The following is a 16,995-nucleotide window of genomic DNA, read 5'->3' as shown; positions in this document are numbered from 1 at the left end:
ACTCTGACAGTAAAGAAGCTTTGTTCTTAAACTTTCAATATACTCTTGTACTTCTTGATTTTTCTCAGGTCTGGGATAAAAGTCGAGTAAGGAGAGGACAGGAAAGGAGATGAGATGTTTACTGTGTGTCTAGTAAGGCAGTTACACAACTAGATTGTCCTTGGCAGCACCTGCACAGATGTGACTGCATCATCTTTATGCTAGACCAAGAATTTTACTACTGTAATTTCCTTGTTTCTGTCTCATGTTGACTAAGATCCTAGTACAGATAAGGCCTAAGTAGTCAGTAAACATTTCTTCTTCACAATGTATTATAAGTAGTGTCTTATTAATCCGTGGGATCCATGTCCTGGTGTTAGCAAGCCCAGATTACATTTTTCAGAGCGCAAATGAATTGTGGTATGCAAAAGTTTAATTTTGCTTAGAAAAAGAAAATTTGTGGGGTTTGATTTTTTTTTTTGTCAGCTTTTGTTAAGTTAGTTCAGTAAACATTAGAACATTTGTATAATACAACTACAACAATAACTATTCACTTTTCAGAGTAAAAATATTCATTGGAGTCAAGGGCTAAAGTGCCTCCCTTCTTTAAAAAAGAGAAAAGGTTTTCAGCTATAATTTCAATTACCAGGACCAAAATATTTTGTTTTACATTGCAACATTGTTCCTTTTCCAAGTATTCACAATAAATTATAAACATTTCTGGGACAATTTTCTAGAAAGTATTACCTGTTAGGAAGTGAGTTTTTGTTCAGAAGGGGACGTTCAGATAGGAAATTTTCAGTTATTGTGATGAGCACTATACACCAATGAGACTGCCTACAAGTGACATTTAAAAAGTATTCCTTAAGCCTCCCCGCTAGCTGGAATGTCTGTCGCACTACTGAGAAGAAGCAGGAACAATTGTGTCAGTGTTGGGCTCCCCAAACTGCTTTTTAATCTCAGTCTTGTTGCACCTGTTTGGCATCAGTCCTTATTCTGTGCTGGACTTCTAAAATCAGGACTTCAGCAAAAAAAATGTGAGCTCCAGAAGTACATTAGCCTGGTGCTACACGTTTTCCTCAATGTACCTGGAACTTAGGACAGCATTAAATCAGTTCATATGCATATAAAGCCACTGTTGGTGACAGAATAGTTCATAGATCTGTAGATTTTTAGAGTATATCAACCAGTTAATATTTATGTATCAATGTGGCAAGGTACTAGCAATATTATAACAGTAGCTGGGTACCATTTTGTTTTACTTGAGGGAAATTTAATCTGAATAAAACAGCAACTTTTCAAACATGACATTTAATCCACGCATGTATATCAAACCAGGAGATCTATTATTCATTATTAAAAGGGCACCATATTTTTACTACACTGAAAATGAAACACAAATGCTGTGAAAAATTTAGTGCCTTTTCCTGAAGTTTCAGGACACTTATCATGCAGTCATCTAGCAGGGGCTGACACTCATTTTAAAATATAGCTACAAAATTAATAAATTTGAACTCTTTTGCTTGGAGAAAGAGGATGTTCTATTTCACTGAATGAGGTGGATTTATTTTTTATTTAAGGCTTCCTAAATACTTAAGATGGCAAAAGTACTTTGGTAATGTTCACATTTGGAGTTAGATATATAACGCATAAAGTTCATATCTTTGCTGTTATTAGTCATTTCCAGCATTTTCTTCCCTGAAGTGCATTTTGAAAACTACATATATCAGAAACTGATTAGCATGACCTAAGGTATTAATTCTTAAAATATGATGAAACAAACAGTTTCAAGGACCTTATTTTCTGTATGTCAGCAGCTGTCTAAGGACTATGATGCTTTTAGTAATTACAAAACAAGGTATCATTAGGAAAAGTACAGCACAAACTTTTTTTTTTCCTCCCTCCCCCCCAGCCCCTTATTTTATTCTTGAGCGAAACTCTGGCACAGATGAAGAACATTTAGCTCTAGGATACTTTATAGGACATAACATAAGAGTTTGATACACTGTGAAAAAAGATAGGAAGTAATAATGCTTGGCAGTGCCAGAGGACTTTCAAAATGAGAGCCACTTAAATTTTCCCTGGATGTAACTATTTGTAGTTGGGATGATAAGAGGCTACGTGAACTTTTTGGTAAATGCTAGAACTAGTCTTAGATGGACACTTGTATATATTTGAAGACTGAGGGTTTGATGTGTTTTTCACGCAGCAGGAACACATACTTATTACTATTTTTATTTTGTTTGTCTGGGGGTTGGATCTTTGCTGTTTGTTAACTGTCTTTTTGCAACAGCTCCTCAACATGCATGTTTTCAGAGCGTCTCTCTTCCAGATTGTCTCAGCCCTGGGTCACTGTGCCATCCTGGGGACAGATCTCTGTGTTTTGCTGTGAGCTGCCCTTGGACAGGGCGCTGCTTATACCACAAGGCCAAGCACTGCATGCTGCTCGAGCTGGCTGCTAGCCCTTCAATAGTGCTCTTCTCCCCAGATAGCCATGAATCTTTCTCTTTGCTCTGGGCCCAGCAGAAAGTGTCACGGGGACCAACAGTACACAGGTCCCATTCCCAGAGAAACCACTGCCAGGTGGTTTCTCTGGAGATCTTTGCTGCCCACAAATGGACTTTCCCAACATGGAAAACTCCATTTCCAGCACCGTGTGAAGACTTGAAAGGATTAATTGAGTCAGGTGTGCTGATATTACAAAGACATCGTATGTTAGAATCTATCGCATTTACTGAACTGCATTGTGCAATTCATGTAAATGTGCAAAATATTACTACTTATAGCAGGTTTTGTTTCTGGTAATTATTGTGGTTACTTTTCACATGTTGTCTAATCTTTGTGCTCCAGTGGACGAGATCTTGGAAAAATTCCCTAGACTGTACTAGATGTGCTCCTTCAGCTTAGATGAACACATACTGCCCAAAGACCTCAGAACTGTAGCCTACATTATAATACATCATATTTAACTAGATTAAGGTGCGTGGTCTGCATTGGAAAATCTAGCAGAGGTTAAAAATCAGGAGTGTCTAGAGACAGGCTTTTATTTTGGACTGCTCCTTGTACTTTTCCCTACCTATTATATCTGTAAGAGAGCTTTACGTGAGCCACAGGATGCTATAGTACAAAAGACGTATTATCTGGGGCAGATCAGCAGAAAGGCAGAATGCAGCAGCTCCCTCCTGCATCCTTAGCTCCAAGTAAACTCTGAACAACAGAGGACACCAAGAACAATATAAATGTCTGCCCCAACATTAAACACTGTGAATGGAAAAAATGGAGCAATTCCATGACTCACCAGAGCTGACAGCCTGGAACTGTCAAAAGCTGTGTTTTGGTCCATATCTGCAACTCATAGAAGTCAGCAAAACACCCAGAGAAGACACTTATTTTCTCTTACAATATTGGTTTTGAGGATTTTCATGTTTTCAGTAATTATCTGTGAGCTCAGGATGAGCAGGTTAGTTGCAAATCTGTGCTACAGAAATGAGAAGAGTACTTCATGCCACAAAAGAAAAAAACCCTGATTTTGTTTAAACATACAATTTGTAAGCGGAGCACACAAGGAAAAGAGTATTTCTTATGAGGAGCTGGCCTTCCTGTTTCTTTTCCTGGAGGAGTGTTAGCTGAGCCCCTGGAAAGACAGCAAAGCCCGATGAGGACTGGACCATCCAGCAAATACTGCAGGAATGTGAAATCTGCATTGGCACAGCTTCCCTGGTGAAAGGAGCACTGCTGCATCTCAGGCTGGACTGAGACTTAAGGAGGAAGGAGATGCTGCTCTGCACAAAGTATGATGGGGAATTCAGAACAGTATCACGAAAGAGACCCAAGATGGAGAACCTGATAGAGCAAAAAGGAGAGGAAAGCTGCCTGTTCCTGCACCAAAGCCCATGGCAGGCAGAGTGGCACTGCTGTGTGACTCAGCCCTGTGTGCCAAACAAGCCACGTCTCCATGAGATTCCTTGTCTCTGAGTGGTTTCTGAGCAAATTATGTGTCCTCTTGACACAAAAGAAATAAGCTCTGCTGTTTTGTGTCCGTGGCTTACATTATCCTGGGAAACTCATGCTCTGACTGTGCTGGAATCAATCTTGGGAATAAATATATGAGATGGGAGTGGCAGGAGAAGGAATGGGAGTTCCTGCCTTCCTCTTACAAAGACAATTTCTCCCCTTGTAAGATGAGGTCAGAATCTGCCCAGGCCAGTGGTATATCACCAGAAATGCATGGGAAGGCTAGAGCTGACTGTACCATACATTACTACTCCCTGCTGGTCAAAGAACAGAAAAGAATTAGCAGCAGATGTGCTAGGACAATTAGCAACAGATGCAGAGGCTAAAGCTCACAGAATGCAAACATTATTCCCCTGTATTTGAGAAGATAAAAGACCAGACTCTGGTCCTCTGGTGTAAGGTAGTCGTGCCGCATGCGATGCTGCTGGAGTTAACTATGCCCTGAGTTATCTCTCCTAGAGGAAAGGGAGGTAGTGGGGAATCATTGCTGCTTTGGTAGCATGGGAAAGGGCAGAAGGTGTTTCCATTGAGGTAGTTGGTGTGGCTGTAGGAAGATGCTAGAGTGCTTTGGCACGGTGTGTCAGGAAAAATCCTTCTCACTGCCACCACTGCAGGACCGAGGGCAGTGAGTACATCGCCTGCTTACAGATAGTGCTGCCCTGCAGTCTGTGTGGCTCATCCATGATCCTGAGCTTGCATGCTGTGCTACAGCCACTTCTGGTCCTTACTCCCCCACTACCAGGAAGGCTGGGATACCGAGTCACAGGAAAGACGGTGGCACTGGATGAAGGTTTAAGGAGTGTGCAAGCTGCAGGGAGGAGAGTGAGGGAGTTGTTTCACTTATGTCAGATTTGAAAGATCTTTTCTCTTTTTCAGAATATAGAAAAAAGTATAAATGAGTAAAAGAATGATAGTGCACTGCACGGTCCTCCTTTGATTTGTGTGGTATTTTGTATTTGGACACCTGTTCAAAGACAGGCAGTGATGGAAATTGGGGAAGTAAGTTTCCAGCTACTCCAGGACATTCTAATGATAGATAGGACTTTTGGAAAACTTTAATAACATGGTATTTTATTTTTACCTCAGTCTGTGTTTCTATTCCCTCCCCTCTGGCCTTTTATAAATTTCAAAGTTACATAAACACTTCCCCAAAATGCTGTTCCCTCTGCCTGTATTCTGGCCTTGCACATAAAGCAGGAGGTCTTGAAACTGGATTGTGAAAGCTTCACCTTCACCTTATTTTGGCAATAACAGTCTCATCTCCAGCACTATTCATTTCACAGAGTGAAGCAATTTTTTATTTGTTAATGAAATAGTTATGGGAAATGTTTCCTATTTAAAAGGTTTTCTACCTATGCTTTGCACCAGTGAGATTAATTTACTGTAGTTTTCATAATCAGAAACCACGAGTCATTAATTTATACAGTGGTTTGCAATATACTTCTGTATTATAAGTAAACATTGAATTGACTTTGGATATTATAATTCACTTTAATCCATTTGAGTTTTATATGTTTAGTGGTCAGATTTTTGTGTTATGACTATTAAGTAATGTAATTTTTGTCCTTTTCTTCTAAACTGAAAGCATTTGATGATGCAAGGCAGAGAAGCAATGGTTTCTTTCTTCTCTGACAAGGTTAAAGCCCAAGAATAAGTTAGAGAAAAACTCCAAAATCTTCACATTGTATCTGTTTATTGAAATATTCAAATAGAATTCATTGTCTCTCTAGAGTAAATGATTTCTTTGCTGAAATTATGGTGGCATATGGAGAAGTAAGATATATTGCAATAAAACTGATATAAAATGGTTGAATTTAGAAATAGTGGCAAGAGATAATTTTACTTCACTATGATTTAATTCAATTAAATGCAACACTGTTAACTGCAGCCTAAGAAGGATTACTTGTGCCTGTGCAGGCACCCAAAACCATTATTTATTCTCTGCTGCATCTCTCTTTGAGGAAGAAATTACACCAGTAGAAAGTGGGTGCTGGATACTTTCATTGCACTGTAAAAGCCTATATATCTCACAGACCTCGATGGAAATTTTACCTAAGCAAGGAGAAACAGTAAACTAACATGTTAGTGAGTAGACCCATTAAAACATTGGAAGCTGTATTTACATAATGTGCTCTCTTTGAACATCAACAGTGTTGGCGTAAGCCTGTGGACTAACTACGAACTTCAGAAAGGATTGCTGCCAGCAGAGAAAATATAACTACTGATTGTTTTTTTTTTCTTCAGAAACAAAATGGTCTGTCGCTACAAACTGGTCAGTTTGAGCCTCCTGTACCTTGCCCATCCCAGGTGTTGCAGGAGTCTCTTATGAGAAAGAACAACTACTGATTTCCTTTACCTCTAAGCACCTGAGCTGTTCCCTGCCCTGTAGCTGAGCACGGCAGCCCAAATCCACGGCGGCAGGCAGGCACTCAGAGACCGTGGATTTCGATTGGAGTTACATGCCTTAATGCCTTTGTGTACCTGTGCCTATGGGTTTTGCTGGCTGTGCTCCCAGTCCCTGCTCTCAGGCTTGCTGCCTATGAGGAGCCTAATGAAGAGCAGGTGGCACAACACCAAGCTCCATTCCAGAGCTGTGGCTGTAGGACAGCGAGTTGTGGTGGTGATTTGTGTTCACCATGGCAATGGGGATAGGCTTAGTATGGGGACCTGCCTCCTTTTTGAAACTCTTCTGCTTCAGCCTGGCTGTCCTTTCCTAGACATTCCCTACGTGAATGCTTGGCACATCAGCATAGAGTAACAGGCAGAGACTTGGCCAGGATTTTTGTATGGATTTAACACTAAAAAATTTCTTGCTTGGTAGATGTGCTTTATTTGACTGTGTGAGATGAGATACGTGATGATGTCCCACCTGGGTCAGACACTCCGTGTTTCTGTATAAGGACTCCTAGAATGATAGTCCTTACAACCTCAGACTTTGCAGCAAACAGGTGTTTGACAAAATCCTCATTTTCGTTTTGCCATTATGCATTTTGATCATGGCTTAAACACCCAGGTCCTGCAACTGTATGCAAAGGTACCCAGTACCGAAGAGTGAGTTTGCAATCTAGGCCCAGGATGAGAGCATAGAGAAAATGAAGAATAATTGTGAGCAGGAAACAAAATAAATTTTTAATAATCACAATTATTACCCTTATACCAACTGCTTGACCAGTGTCTGTTTATAGGCAGGGTGGCAGAAGAGCATATACTGTTGAGTTATACTTCAGAAAAGAGTAAGTCTGGAAAACAAGGGAAAAACTTAAAGGGATGTTGTGATATGGCAGTGATTTCAGCTGTGTATGCTTTGGGATTGTTCAATAATGCAGGTAATTGTCTTTGATCATAGCCTTGTAACCAGTGCCTTTAAATTGTAGCACAGAGGTTACTATCTAGCACCCAGCTAGCCAAATGAAATGTATGGCTTGATTAAGGATCTCTTTTGTCAGTAATTTGTACCTAATGTTTTTAGCTTTCCCACGGGCTGTTATAGAAAATGGTAAATCTGGTTTAAATGAAACCTGATACTGTTAATGGTTTAATAACAGCTGCCACAGGGTTATGGCTTTTTTCAACAGATGCTTCTGTTTCGTTTTAAGCCTACACTAAGTCTTAGAATATATTTACATAATTAATATAAAGTATACCTACATAATAATGAAAATATTTATAGTTCTAAAGAGTTCCTTAAATGACTTTCTCTCTCTTGCCATTATCTAATCACAATATATAACATGAAACTGGAAGGCATATTATTAGAAATAGTAATTTATATTCACCTCTTCAAAAATATTATAGAATGGAACACAATTATGTACATATATCATCTCCTAACATAGCAGTCATTGGTATGGGTAAATCCCTTATCTGCTTCAGAAAAAGTGAAAGTAAAAACTTATGTGTTCCTGAATTGTGCTTATTATCTTGCCTGCTGTTTAATCAGGAGGGTAAAAACCCAATTATTGCATTTAAAAGTATCAATCAACAAAAAGCTGTGTTGAGGTGTATACTTATGCACAGAAATACTTAAAGAATTAAAGGTTTGTGTCTGGTTATCAGCTGCAGAATGTCATGTGATTGAGGAAATCCCTGCTAAGTTAAGAAGACTTTGGCATTTCAGATTTTTCATAGTAAGTGATCAGTTTGAATGAGTGTCTTCTATCTGGGGGGTCTTATTCTGTTTCAAAAACTACTGAGGGTATGTTCTACAGGACTCTGTAAATCAGAGGATACCCTTGAATATTTTGGCCTTATAGAAGTACATGCCAGTTCATAGGGAGGAGAGAAGGAGAAAAGGCTCCTCTTTCTCTGCCCTAGCTGGAAGGCAAGGTAAGTGTACCAAGGTGTTTGCTGCAATGAACTTTCAGGACTGGAATGGGAACAGTAAAAGATGGAAAACATTCAAATGTCTCTATTGGAGAAGTACCCAAGATAAATTATTTAAGAAATTAGGCAGTGCGAGTTCTCTGTATTCCAGGAGAATGTGTAAGAGGAGTGGTGAAGCAGATGTTTTGCTGTGTGAAATGTGTAGTTGACATATACTACTATATATGTAGTTGACATATATATACATATAGTCCCCAAGTGACAGGGGACAGGACTAGAGGGAATGGCCTGAAGCTCCGTCAGGGGAGGTTCAGGTTGGATATCAGAAAAAAATTCTTCACAGTAAGAGTCATTGGGTACTGGAACAGGCTGCCCAGGGAGGTGGTCGAGTCGCCTTCCCTGGAGGTGTTTAAGGAACGGGTGGATGAAGTGCTTAGGGACATGGTTTAGGGAGTGTTAGGAATGGTTGGACTAGATGATCCAATGGGTCCTTTCCAACCTTGTGATTCTGTGATATTTTCTCACCTTGTCCCAATATGACTACATTTTAGAGCTGTTAGCTAGGGTATGATGGTTGTTGCCTTCTATGTTCTAGATTTTATACGTTTTTTTTTTGTTTTATTTGTTCTTTTGAATGTAATAGAATTGTTCAACAGGACATAGGTCAACCCCTATATTAATTAAAGAAAGCAATTAAAACTGTGGCATTGGAAGAGACTTCTTTTTCTTTGTCTTTGCTTTACTTCCTCCTCTACTCTCTTCTCTGTGACCTTGCATTGTTTCACACAACAAATCTTACAGATGGATTTGTATGAATTTGTTGCTCCAGTATGGTTCTTCATCCCTGATTTTCAAGTCTTTGTCATAGGAACTTAATTGCTTCAGGGCCCTAAGGCATTGGCAACCCTCTTCCACATCTCCAAAATATTCAGAAGAATATCTCTAGCTATCTCATGAAAAGTGCAAACAGTATTTGGCTGTCTTTGGTAAGCTGAGAGTTTACTATCTCAAAATCATTTTTGATCCTGCCTTGATCTTCACATACTTTGCAAGAAGAGTTTTCCTGCTTGACTTTGAAGGAAGAAGGCTATTTTGTGTACCAATATACCAACATCATTCCCAGAAGTAGGTGGAGTGTTGTTCCTCACTGAGGAGCAAGCCTGCAAGTGTTAACTCCAAAGTTGCTGCAAGAAGAACCCAATGGTGAATCTCAGCAAGCACTCACAACGTTACCTCAGATTCCCAAGTTGGTTTGTTACTCGGTCTTAAAGTTTTCTAGTTGCAATGTTTTCCTCCACTGGTAAATAAAGACAGAAAATGAACACTTTCAGAAATCCAAAAGAAAAAAAAAAGAAATCACAAAATTAGAATAGAAAGAAGCATAGTATTTTCTGTTGGAGCGAAAAAATGTTCAAATGCATGCTTTGTGAAAAGAAGAATTGTTAACTGTTTTAGTGCACAAAATTGTTTGAAAAATATGAAGTTTGTAAAGTCTTACAAGAAAGATAAAAGCTGGTTCCCTTGTTATGTTTTTATAACTAATAAATCTTCTCTTTTCGTCTTTGTTAGCTTCTACCCCCTAGAAAAGCTGTGAAGCCAGGCATGGTCCTCCTCTTTGAACTCTTCCTTCTTCGGGGGACCTGTACTTTGGTTGATCGAGAAGTGGGATGGGGAGCTTTTCCCTTGTGTGACAACAACTTTAATACTTTGGAGGGAAAATTTAAATGTCCTTTCCTCAGAGGCCATTACGACTCCAAAGTTGACCGATTCAAAAAAATGGAAAATTTTATTTCTCAAGACCTGGATCATTGGTTATGCAATCTCTACTTTCAGGTTTGTATTTAAAAAACTTAGGCCTATTGGTGTGCTTACTGTTCCTCAGAACAGACTTCATTTTCCATTTGTCAGCCTTAAAATCTATACTGTCTTCCAAAAAAGCGGTTTCTCACTCTACCCAGTAAGTATATACAGAAAATGAAAATCCCATGCACCTTCTAATTTTACATGAAATTAGTGGTTTTCTTCCAGTCATTTTTTGATGTTATTTCAAATATCAAAATACTGTTTGGGGTGCTGAATAATTGAATTAAAAAAAATGGATCAAAATTTGAGATTTCGAGTTTAAGCTTGACACCGATACGTGTTGATTTCCTCCACAGTTTTAGTGAGTCTCAGAGGTGACTTTACATGTTACAAAGCAAAATAATATTGTTTATTGTATTGTTGCATTTGTATGTCTGGGATCCTAAGCTAGCGAACAAGTCTCTGTTGTGATAGGAATTTTACCTTCAAATAATTTTTGGACATAATTCAAATGTGACATTTTTTGTATGTCTTAGGTGAAAATGGGCCTGAATTAAGAATTCTTCCTCAGTGTTTCTAGACTGGCAAATTAAGGGTTTATTGTGAGATATGTCCCCTCATTCAGAATCTTAAGAAGACATCAAACTTATACCTCTTTTGTAATCATTTCTGACTCAGGAAAAAAACACCTAAATAGATGAATTTTGAAAACATCTTAATTATAATGTGTATGTTTACTTAATAGAAAGTGTACTTATTAATTTTTTTGTAGTGATGATTTTCAGTCAGTCTTCCTTTTTGGATCTACCAAGAGGAAACCAAAGCAAAAATAGCTTCGGAATCATGTAAAGTAATAAGAATTCATACAAAAAATATGCCAAATTTATGCTAGGAAAAAGAATATGAGAAATAACAAAATAATTGAAGGGAGGGGAGAAGAGCACAAAGCTGCAAAACTAGTCTTTTGACTCAGTGTATAAGCTGAGATAATTTAATGATTCAAGGTATCTGATTTGCCCTGATAATTCTTAGTTTGGGTTCTGAGACACTCCCATTTACTGGGCTTTAGTTCATAAGCATGAGTAAGACATGCATGGGAAACTGATATGAGAGAAAACTGTAGTAAATGGAGTACAGAGAAACAAGAACTTCCTAAAATCCTCATAGCATCATCTTGGACTTCTAGGATTCACAAATAGTCTACAAACAAGTATGTTCTGGTTTTGAGAAATACTGAACTGCTTATGCTCCTGTGTGTTCTTTTTCTTAATAGGTAATTAAACTACCACAAGATTCAAATAAGCATCTCCCACCTGAACTTCTCATGTATTCAAGCATTGCTGAAAAGAATGGTGTCTCAGAGAAGGTTGGAGAGTCTGGAGTATTAGGTGATGGTTCCAAACTTTCATGTTTATAATCAGGCTTTCATTGGAGCAACCCATTGTTTCATTTCAAAGCTGACTAGTTGTTACTGTTTTTGTTAAGCCAGATTTTTGTCATTAATCTATTGGTTGAACGTGTGTTATAGCAGGAATACTTGTGATTATTTTTATTGAGATTGCTTAATTTGTTTTCAGTTGTGAGCAATTTAAACCAGCCTCATTGCTGAGGATGAAACTTTCCATGCTGGCCTCTGCTTCAGGCTGAATAATGCTTGGAAAGTTGCAGCAATAACAATTCAGCTGCTGATGACACTGAGCTTACAGGAAGAAAAAGTTATTTCTGGAAGAACTCTAGTACCTCCCTGGGCTACAACAAGGACTTCAAATTTGGCGGGGGATAGTTCTGGCATCAGAGGCATGCCTTATGCTATTCCTATGAAATTCCATTAAGATTCAATCAAGTGGTAACCCATAGGAAAGACAAATTATCATTTGCTTATGTGCTGCAATTCTCCCCAGCAACTTTCTTAAAGAATCAGCAAAGGTGACTTTTAGACTGACCATCCTCTCTGGCCTCTGTGAGTCTGCAGATCTAGCTACACTAAAGACATAATTGACCATATTGCAATGGATTCACAAATTGCTTCTCCTCTGTTAGGAATCCAGGAATGAGAAGAATGACAGGATGCTGCTTTTGGTTTTTCTTTTTCAGCATGTGGAATCTGACTTTCATGGACAATAATAAGATTTTTTTTCATACACAGACATTCCTGTATCCCTTCTTGTTTAATGTACTGAAGGATGCAGCCAACCCATAGGTTGTAGTATCTGTGTGACTATTATATGCAGATCAGAAACAGAGATTTAGTTCTTCAGTACAGAGGTTCTTCAGGCATTTGAGAATAGTAGCAGTGATACAATGTAGAAGGCATGGGAAAAGACAGAGCAGGATATTGTAAGGAAAGAAAGAGAGCAGATAGGCAATAATCATTTAGCATGGTGAATGGGCAGATCAGGTTGGAAGTATAACATGAGAAGAGGCCAATAGAAGTATTTTTCATTTTAGGAGATAAAGAAAATGAGGTTTGCCCTGTGACACATAAGGCTAAGCAGGAACTGCAGTGTGATCGAAAGACTTTTATCTAGCTGCCCTGATACCAGAAGCACAGAGTTGTAAATACACACTGTACTGAGGGGTAAGGTCCCTTTTGTTGCTATATATCTTCTGCATATCTGGTAAGGTGCTTTGACATGCAGCACAAAACCATGAATAGCAGATCAAAATGTGGAGTTGCAGCAAATTTTTCTCAACAGTGAAGGCCTATAGACAAGATCTTAATAAATCAAGCTTGTCCTTACAGTTGTTTGGTCCTGCCATCAGTCTTCCTGTGCACACAGACATGCATACACACATCAAAGATGCAACTAAATAGGTCACAGTTCTGGAAACACACAGAAAACTTCATGCTATTCAGTTTGAGAAGTCCAGAAAGATCTGCTTCTAAGAACTGAGAAAGAGTGTTAGCGTATGTCCTATTTTCCTTGCAGACCTCTGAAATATGCTGATAAGCTGATCGTGGAAGATCTCTAATTTCCATGCCAAACAGATTTGCACTATCAAAATTTCTAAGAGTAATTTTTGATATTGTTTATATTTTTTTTTTCTTGGAGCCTTCTTTAAAGATATTATTAGCTGCTAATATCCCCCATGGGTTTGTTTTCAACGTATCTGTACAGGGCTACAGTATGCTGTTTCTGCTGGTGATATGTTGCTAAGAGATTTAATAATGGGTAAACAAACACAACATGTGGTAATCCATTTCAAATTAAAAGTTTATTAAATGCTAGCTTGATGACTTTCTGGCTATTTACAATTAAAGGAGCAAACCTTGGGGAACTGGAGATCACGTGGTGAAAATCACAACTTCAACATTTCCAACAGAAAAATGTGTTTATGGTCTGTGGCAAGCTGTTGCACATTGATATGCTCTATAAATACTATATTATATCTGTTAAGCCACCAAAAGCAGGGGGGAAGAAAGCTCTGTTAAAGTGACATTAAGGTTGAGACGCAAACCAGAGAAAGCAAAAACAGTCTAAATGAAGACTGATGCTCTGTAACTCACTCTGCTGCAGTAGTCTAAATAGTGACTGATCTTACATATCGATACCATATGTGGTGTTACAACATGTAAGGAAAATAGAGCAAGTTAGGAGATGGTGTTTTAACCTTCACTTCAAATTTGTCTTGGTTTTAGAAGTTTAACACAAAACCTTCATATTATTCCCATTAACTTCAGGCTACATTATTCTTTTAAACCACTGCTCTGTGGTGGGCTCGGTATGGCTCTTCCCTGCTGCACAGGGGAATGCAATCTAATACCTCCCATTCTACCTCCTTTGTAGGTCACAGATGCACTTTATCAGATCTGGTGTATCTCTTAGTCCAAACCATATTTTCTCCATTCTTTTGAATTGATATTCCCCGAGAGGCTCATGGAAGAAGTGTTGTTGACCTGTTGCCCTGTTAATGTATCAATAGTCCCTGTCAATAAATAAATTATAATTTCTTCATGGAATTTATTAACCATTGTTTTGTGTAAGGTGGTAACAACTCTAATAAAAGTAGCATAGGTAGGAAAATTTGATGCGACTACAAGAAATGTTGCCTCGCTGCTTGGATCTAAGTAATCCAATCTTCTAAATGTATGAAAATTTCAGAAATGTGAATCTCCATATAAAATGTTAAATATACACTGTTTTCATAAGCACTCTTTCTCACTGTGAAATCCATAGCAAAATCCCCTGTGACTTGAGTGTCCGTAGAAGAGGGGATTCACATGGGCAAAATGTTAGTGTAACTCAGTCTTTTTAGAAAGTGGCAGCCCTTTCCTCCTTAGGAAAGTAACTGGACAGTGTTCATATATTTCTTCTTCAGTTCAAACACTTCTAGGTCAAACTCAGGCTCATTTGGGAAGTGTTACTCTGCACTTGTTGGGAACATTCTTCCAAATGCTTGCTCTTCTATCTGTGATGTTGCTCTAACTTAATATGCAAACACCTATTTGTTCATCAGAAATGATGATCAAATTAAATAGGCAAGTAGAAAATCAAGGATAATTTTAACCTCTATAATTTGTAGAACAAAAGCAAAAACTTCTTTGTTCTAGTTTCTTACTCACACTTCTTTAGTATTAGCCAGTTTCAAGTCCTGAACTTATGGCCAGCACTGTAGTAGCATAAAATGATCTGCACTGAATACCTAAAAAAGGTGTTTGCGAGGGAGAAGGGAAGAGGGACTGAGAAGTATTGAGATACTGAAATATTTTTTAGTGCCAAGTTGTGTAGAGTTTTTGGTCAAATTACAGACGCAAACACTACCTGTAACTAAATAATTGTGACTAATTGTACATCTTTTTGAGCAGAAGTTATCACAAGCACTACAGTGTGAAATCAAGAAGGGAGTTTTGCTTGGCCTGGCTGTGTCAGAGGAGAGGTGTTATCAGCCAGTATTTTCGAAGACAGTGTTTGAAGGTAGCCAAGCTGGTTTGGTCCCAGCAGGAGGATGATCTTGCTATAGTAAAGCTGTGACACAGGCTATACTAGACTGGGTACAGCGAGTGTTGTGCTAGCATGGCTATACTGCTTCCAATATCTAGGCTAGCAGAGATGTTTGTTGCTTATGCTTTGCTATGTGGCTTGGTCATGTAGAAAGATTACCATTACCTCTGCTGTTTGGGCTAGGCTCCTACATGCACATTTTTCTCTGTCTGTAACATTTTGCTTCTAGAAAGTTTTCTAGTCTCCCACCTTCTCCTACTGTACTGTTCTTCAGGAGTGTAAAGAAAAAAGCAATTCAGCTCTTTGAGTATGTTTTTAAGGACACTTACATTTTTACAATGACCAAATAGCTCATTTTGTCCACATAAATTTTGGGTTTCCCTACAAGGATTTGTTGTCTAACAGCAGCACGTGTGGCTCATGTGACCCATGCATCAACTAGAAGAAAAACTAGAGCAGTTAAATTTTTTTCAGTTCCCAAACTGTGAGCTTTTAATGCAAATAAATACTACAGAGAAGGATCACTTTCAGATATACAGTTTATCTGATGCTGTACAATTTAGAGCGTTTTTTGGCCTGTCTTCCTTCTCTTTGGCTGTCTAGCTGTTAAAAATAAGATTGGTTTGTACCACTTGGCTTCAGCAGTCCTTGAAACTTGCTGGACTTGTAAAGCTTTAAACAGTTGTGCAGGTCTTTAACTGCAAATTAGTTTCGACAGGACTGCTAGGCAAAGGCCTGGACCATCCCATCGTGATGCTAGCCGACAACCCCTTACTGCTCCTGGAGCAAGGAAACATGTGGAAGGAATTGTTCTTTTACATTTCACAGCTTGTCATTTCCTCTGCAGGGCAACCTCTGACCTCCACAAAAGATCCTGACACCCATAAAGGAAGTATTCCCACTGTTGTAAAGGAAGTGGAAAAGCAGTTTAATGCTGTGGAAGGAGGAGAAATGTGTGTCAGAAGAAGGTGGGAGGGAAAGAGAAGAGTTTAAAATGCTTCTAGTACGTTAGGACTTTTATTGTGTTATTTAATTTACTGAAAGTTTGCAAATAGGTCAGCCTGGCATGTACATAAATACCTTCATCTCCCTTTTTCCTCACTCTGTGATATCATCTCATCATTATTTCTCTAGGCAAAGGAAGTGATGGAAGAGTTTAAATCAATTGTGGGGGATCAAAAGCAGCTTGGGCAAAAAAAGGTGCAGAAGTGGTGGGCTCCTCTGTCTAAAAAGTATTAGTAGGCCAAATGTGTTAGTTATTACAAGGTGTGTGTGGAGTGCACTGACAACATTAGATTACAACTGGTGTTTCTGTGACGTTTTTACATCCTTTCATTTTATTTGGTCGTTTATATCCATGGATCACAACACGTTGCTGTTAAATGCTTGGGAAATATTTTTTTCTGCAGCATGTTAATAGCATTATTCTTTGTTAATTGTGCTGAGCTAAATTACGTAAGAGTGCTTGTCTGTGTTAACATCAGGCAGCACATGCTTCTGGGATGTGGGGTTTCTTTCAAAGGCAAGGCTTTGCAAGTTACACTGGTGGAGGGGTTTTGTTCTATTTTTTTTTTCTTTTTTCTTAATTCTCAGGTAAAACATATATGTCTGAGAACTGAATGAACAATCCACTAGGTGCTATTCTAATCTCAGATGCCACCATGATGACCAGAGGTAGATTTACCACAGGACAATGATCTGATAGTACCAAGGTTATAGACAGCCACTCTCACTCAATAACCTTGGTAGTGAATTGTGCCTTCTGTCTCATGATAGGAAAATGTGCAGGCACAGAAAACGCTGCTGCCTGCCCTCCCCTTTGCATTCACATCCATACACATGCCCTGTGTGCCAGCCAGTCTTCTTGGTCATGGTACAGAGGTTTACAACAAACAGACAAATTGAACAGCTGAGATAGCAGAGGGGGCACTGA

General features: G+C 38.7%; 1 protein-coding gene across 1 annotated transcript in view; it reads left to right on the top strand.

Annotated features, from left to right (window-relative positions):
* The window catches only part of LOC104062149 (uncharacterized), a 197,042-nt gene that overhangs the window by 71,103 nt on the left and 108,944 nt on the right, over window positions 1-16,995 (top strand). The window contains exons 11-12 of the mRNA XM_054057879.1: window positions 9,886-10,149; window positions 11,393-11,507. Coding sequence (XP_053913854.1) covers window positions 9,886-10,149; window positions 11,393-11,507 — 379 coding nt within the window. The remainder of the gene's footprint in view (window positions 1-9,885; window positions 10,150-11,392; window positions 11,508-16,995) is intronic.

This window comes from Cuculus canorus, chromosome 2 (assembly GCF_017976375.1).
Source record: "Cuculus canorus isolate bCucCan1 chromosome 2, bCucCan1.pri, whole genome shotgun sequence".
In the NCBI taxonomy this organism is placed as follows: Eukaryota; Metazoa; Chordata; class Aves; order Cuculiformes; family Cuculidae; genus Cuculus; species Cuculus canorus.
The sequence above is the reverse complement of the archived record's forward strand: the minus strand, read 5'-3'. Positions and strand labels throughout refer to the sequence as shown.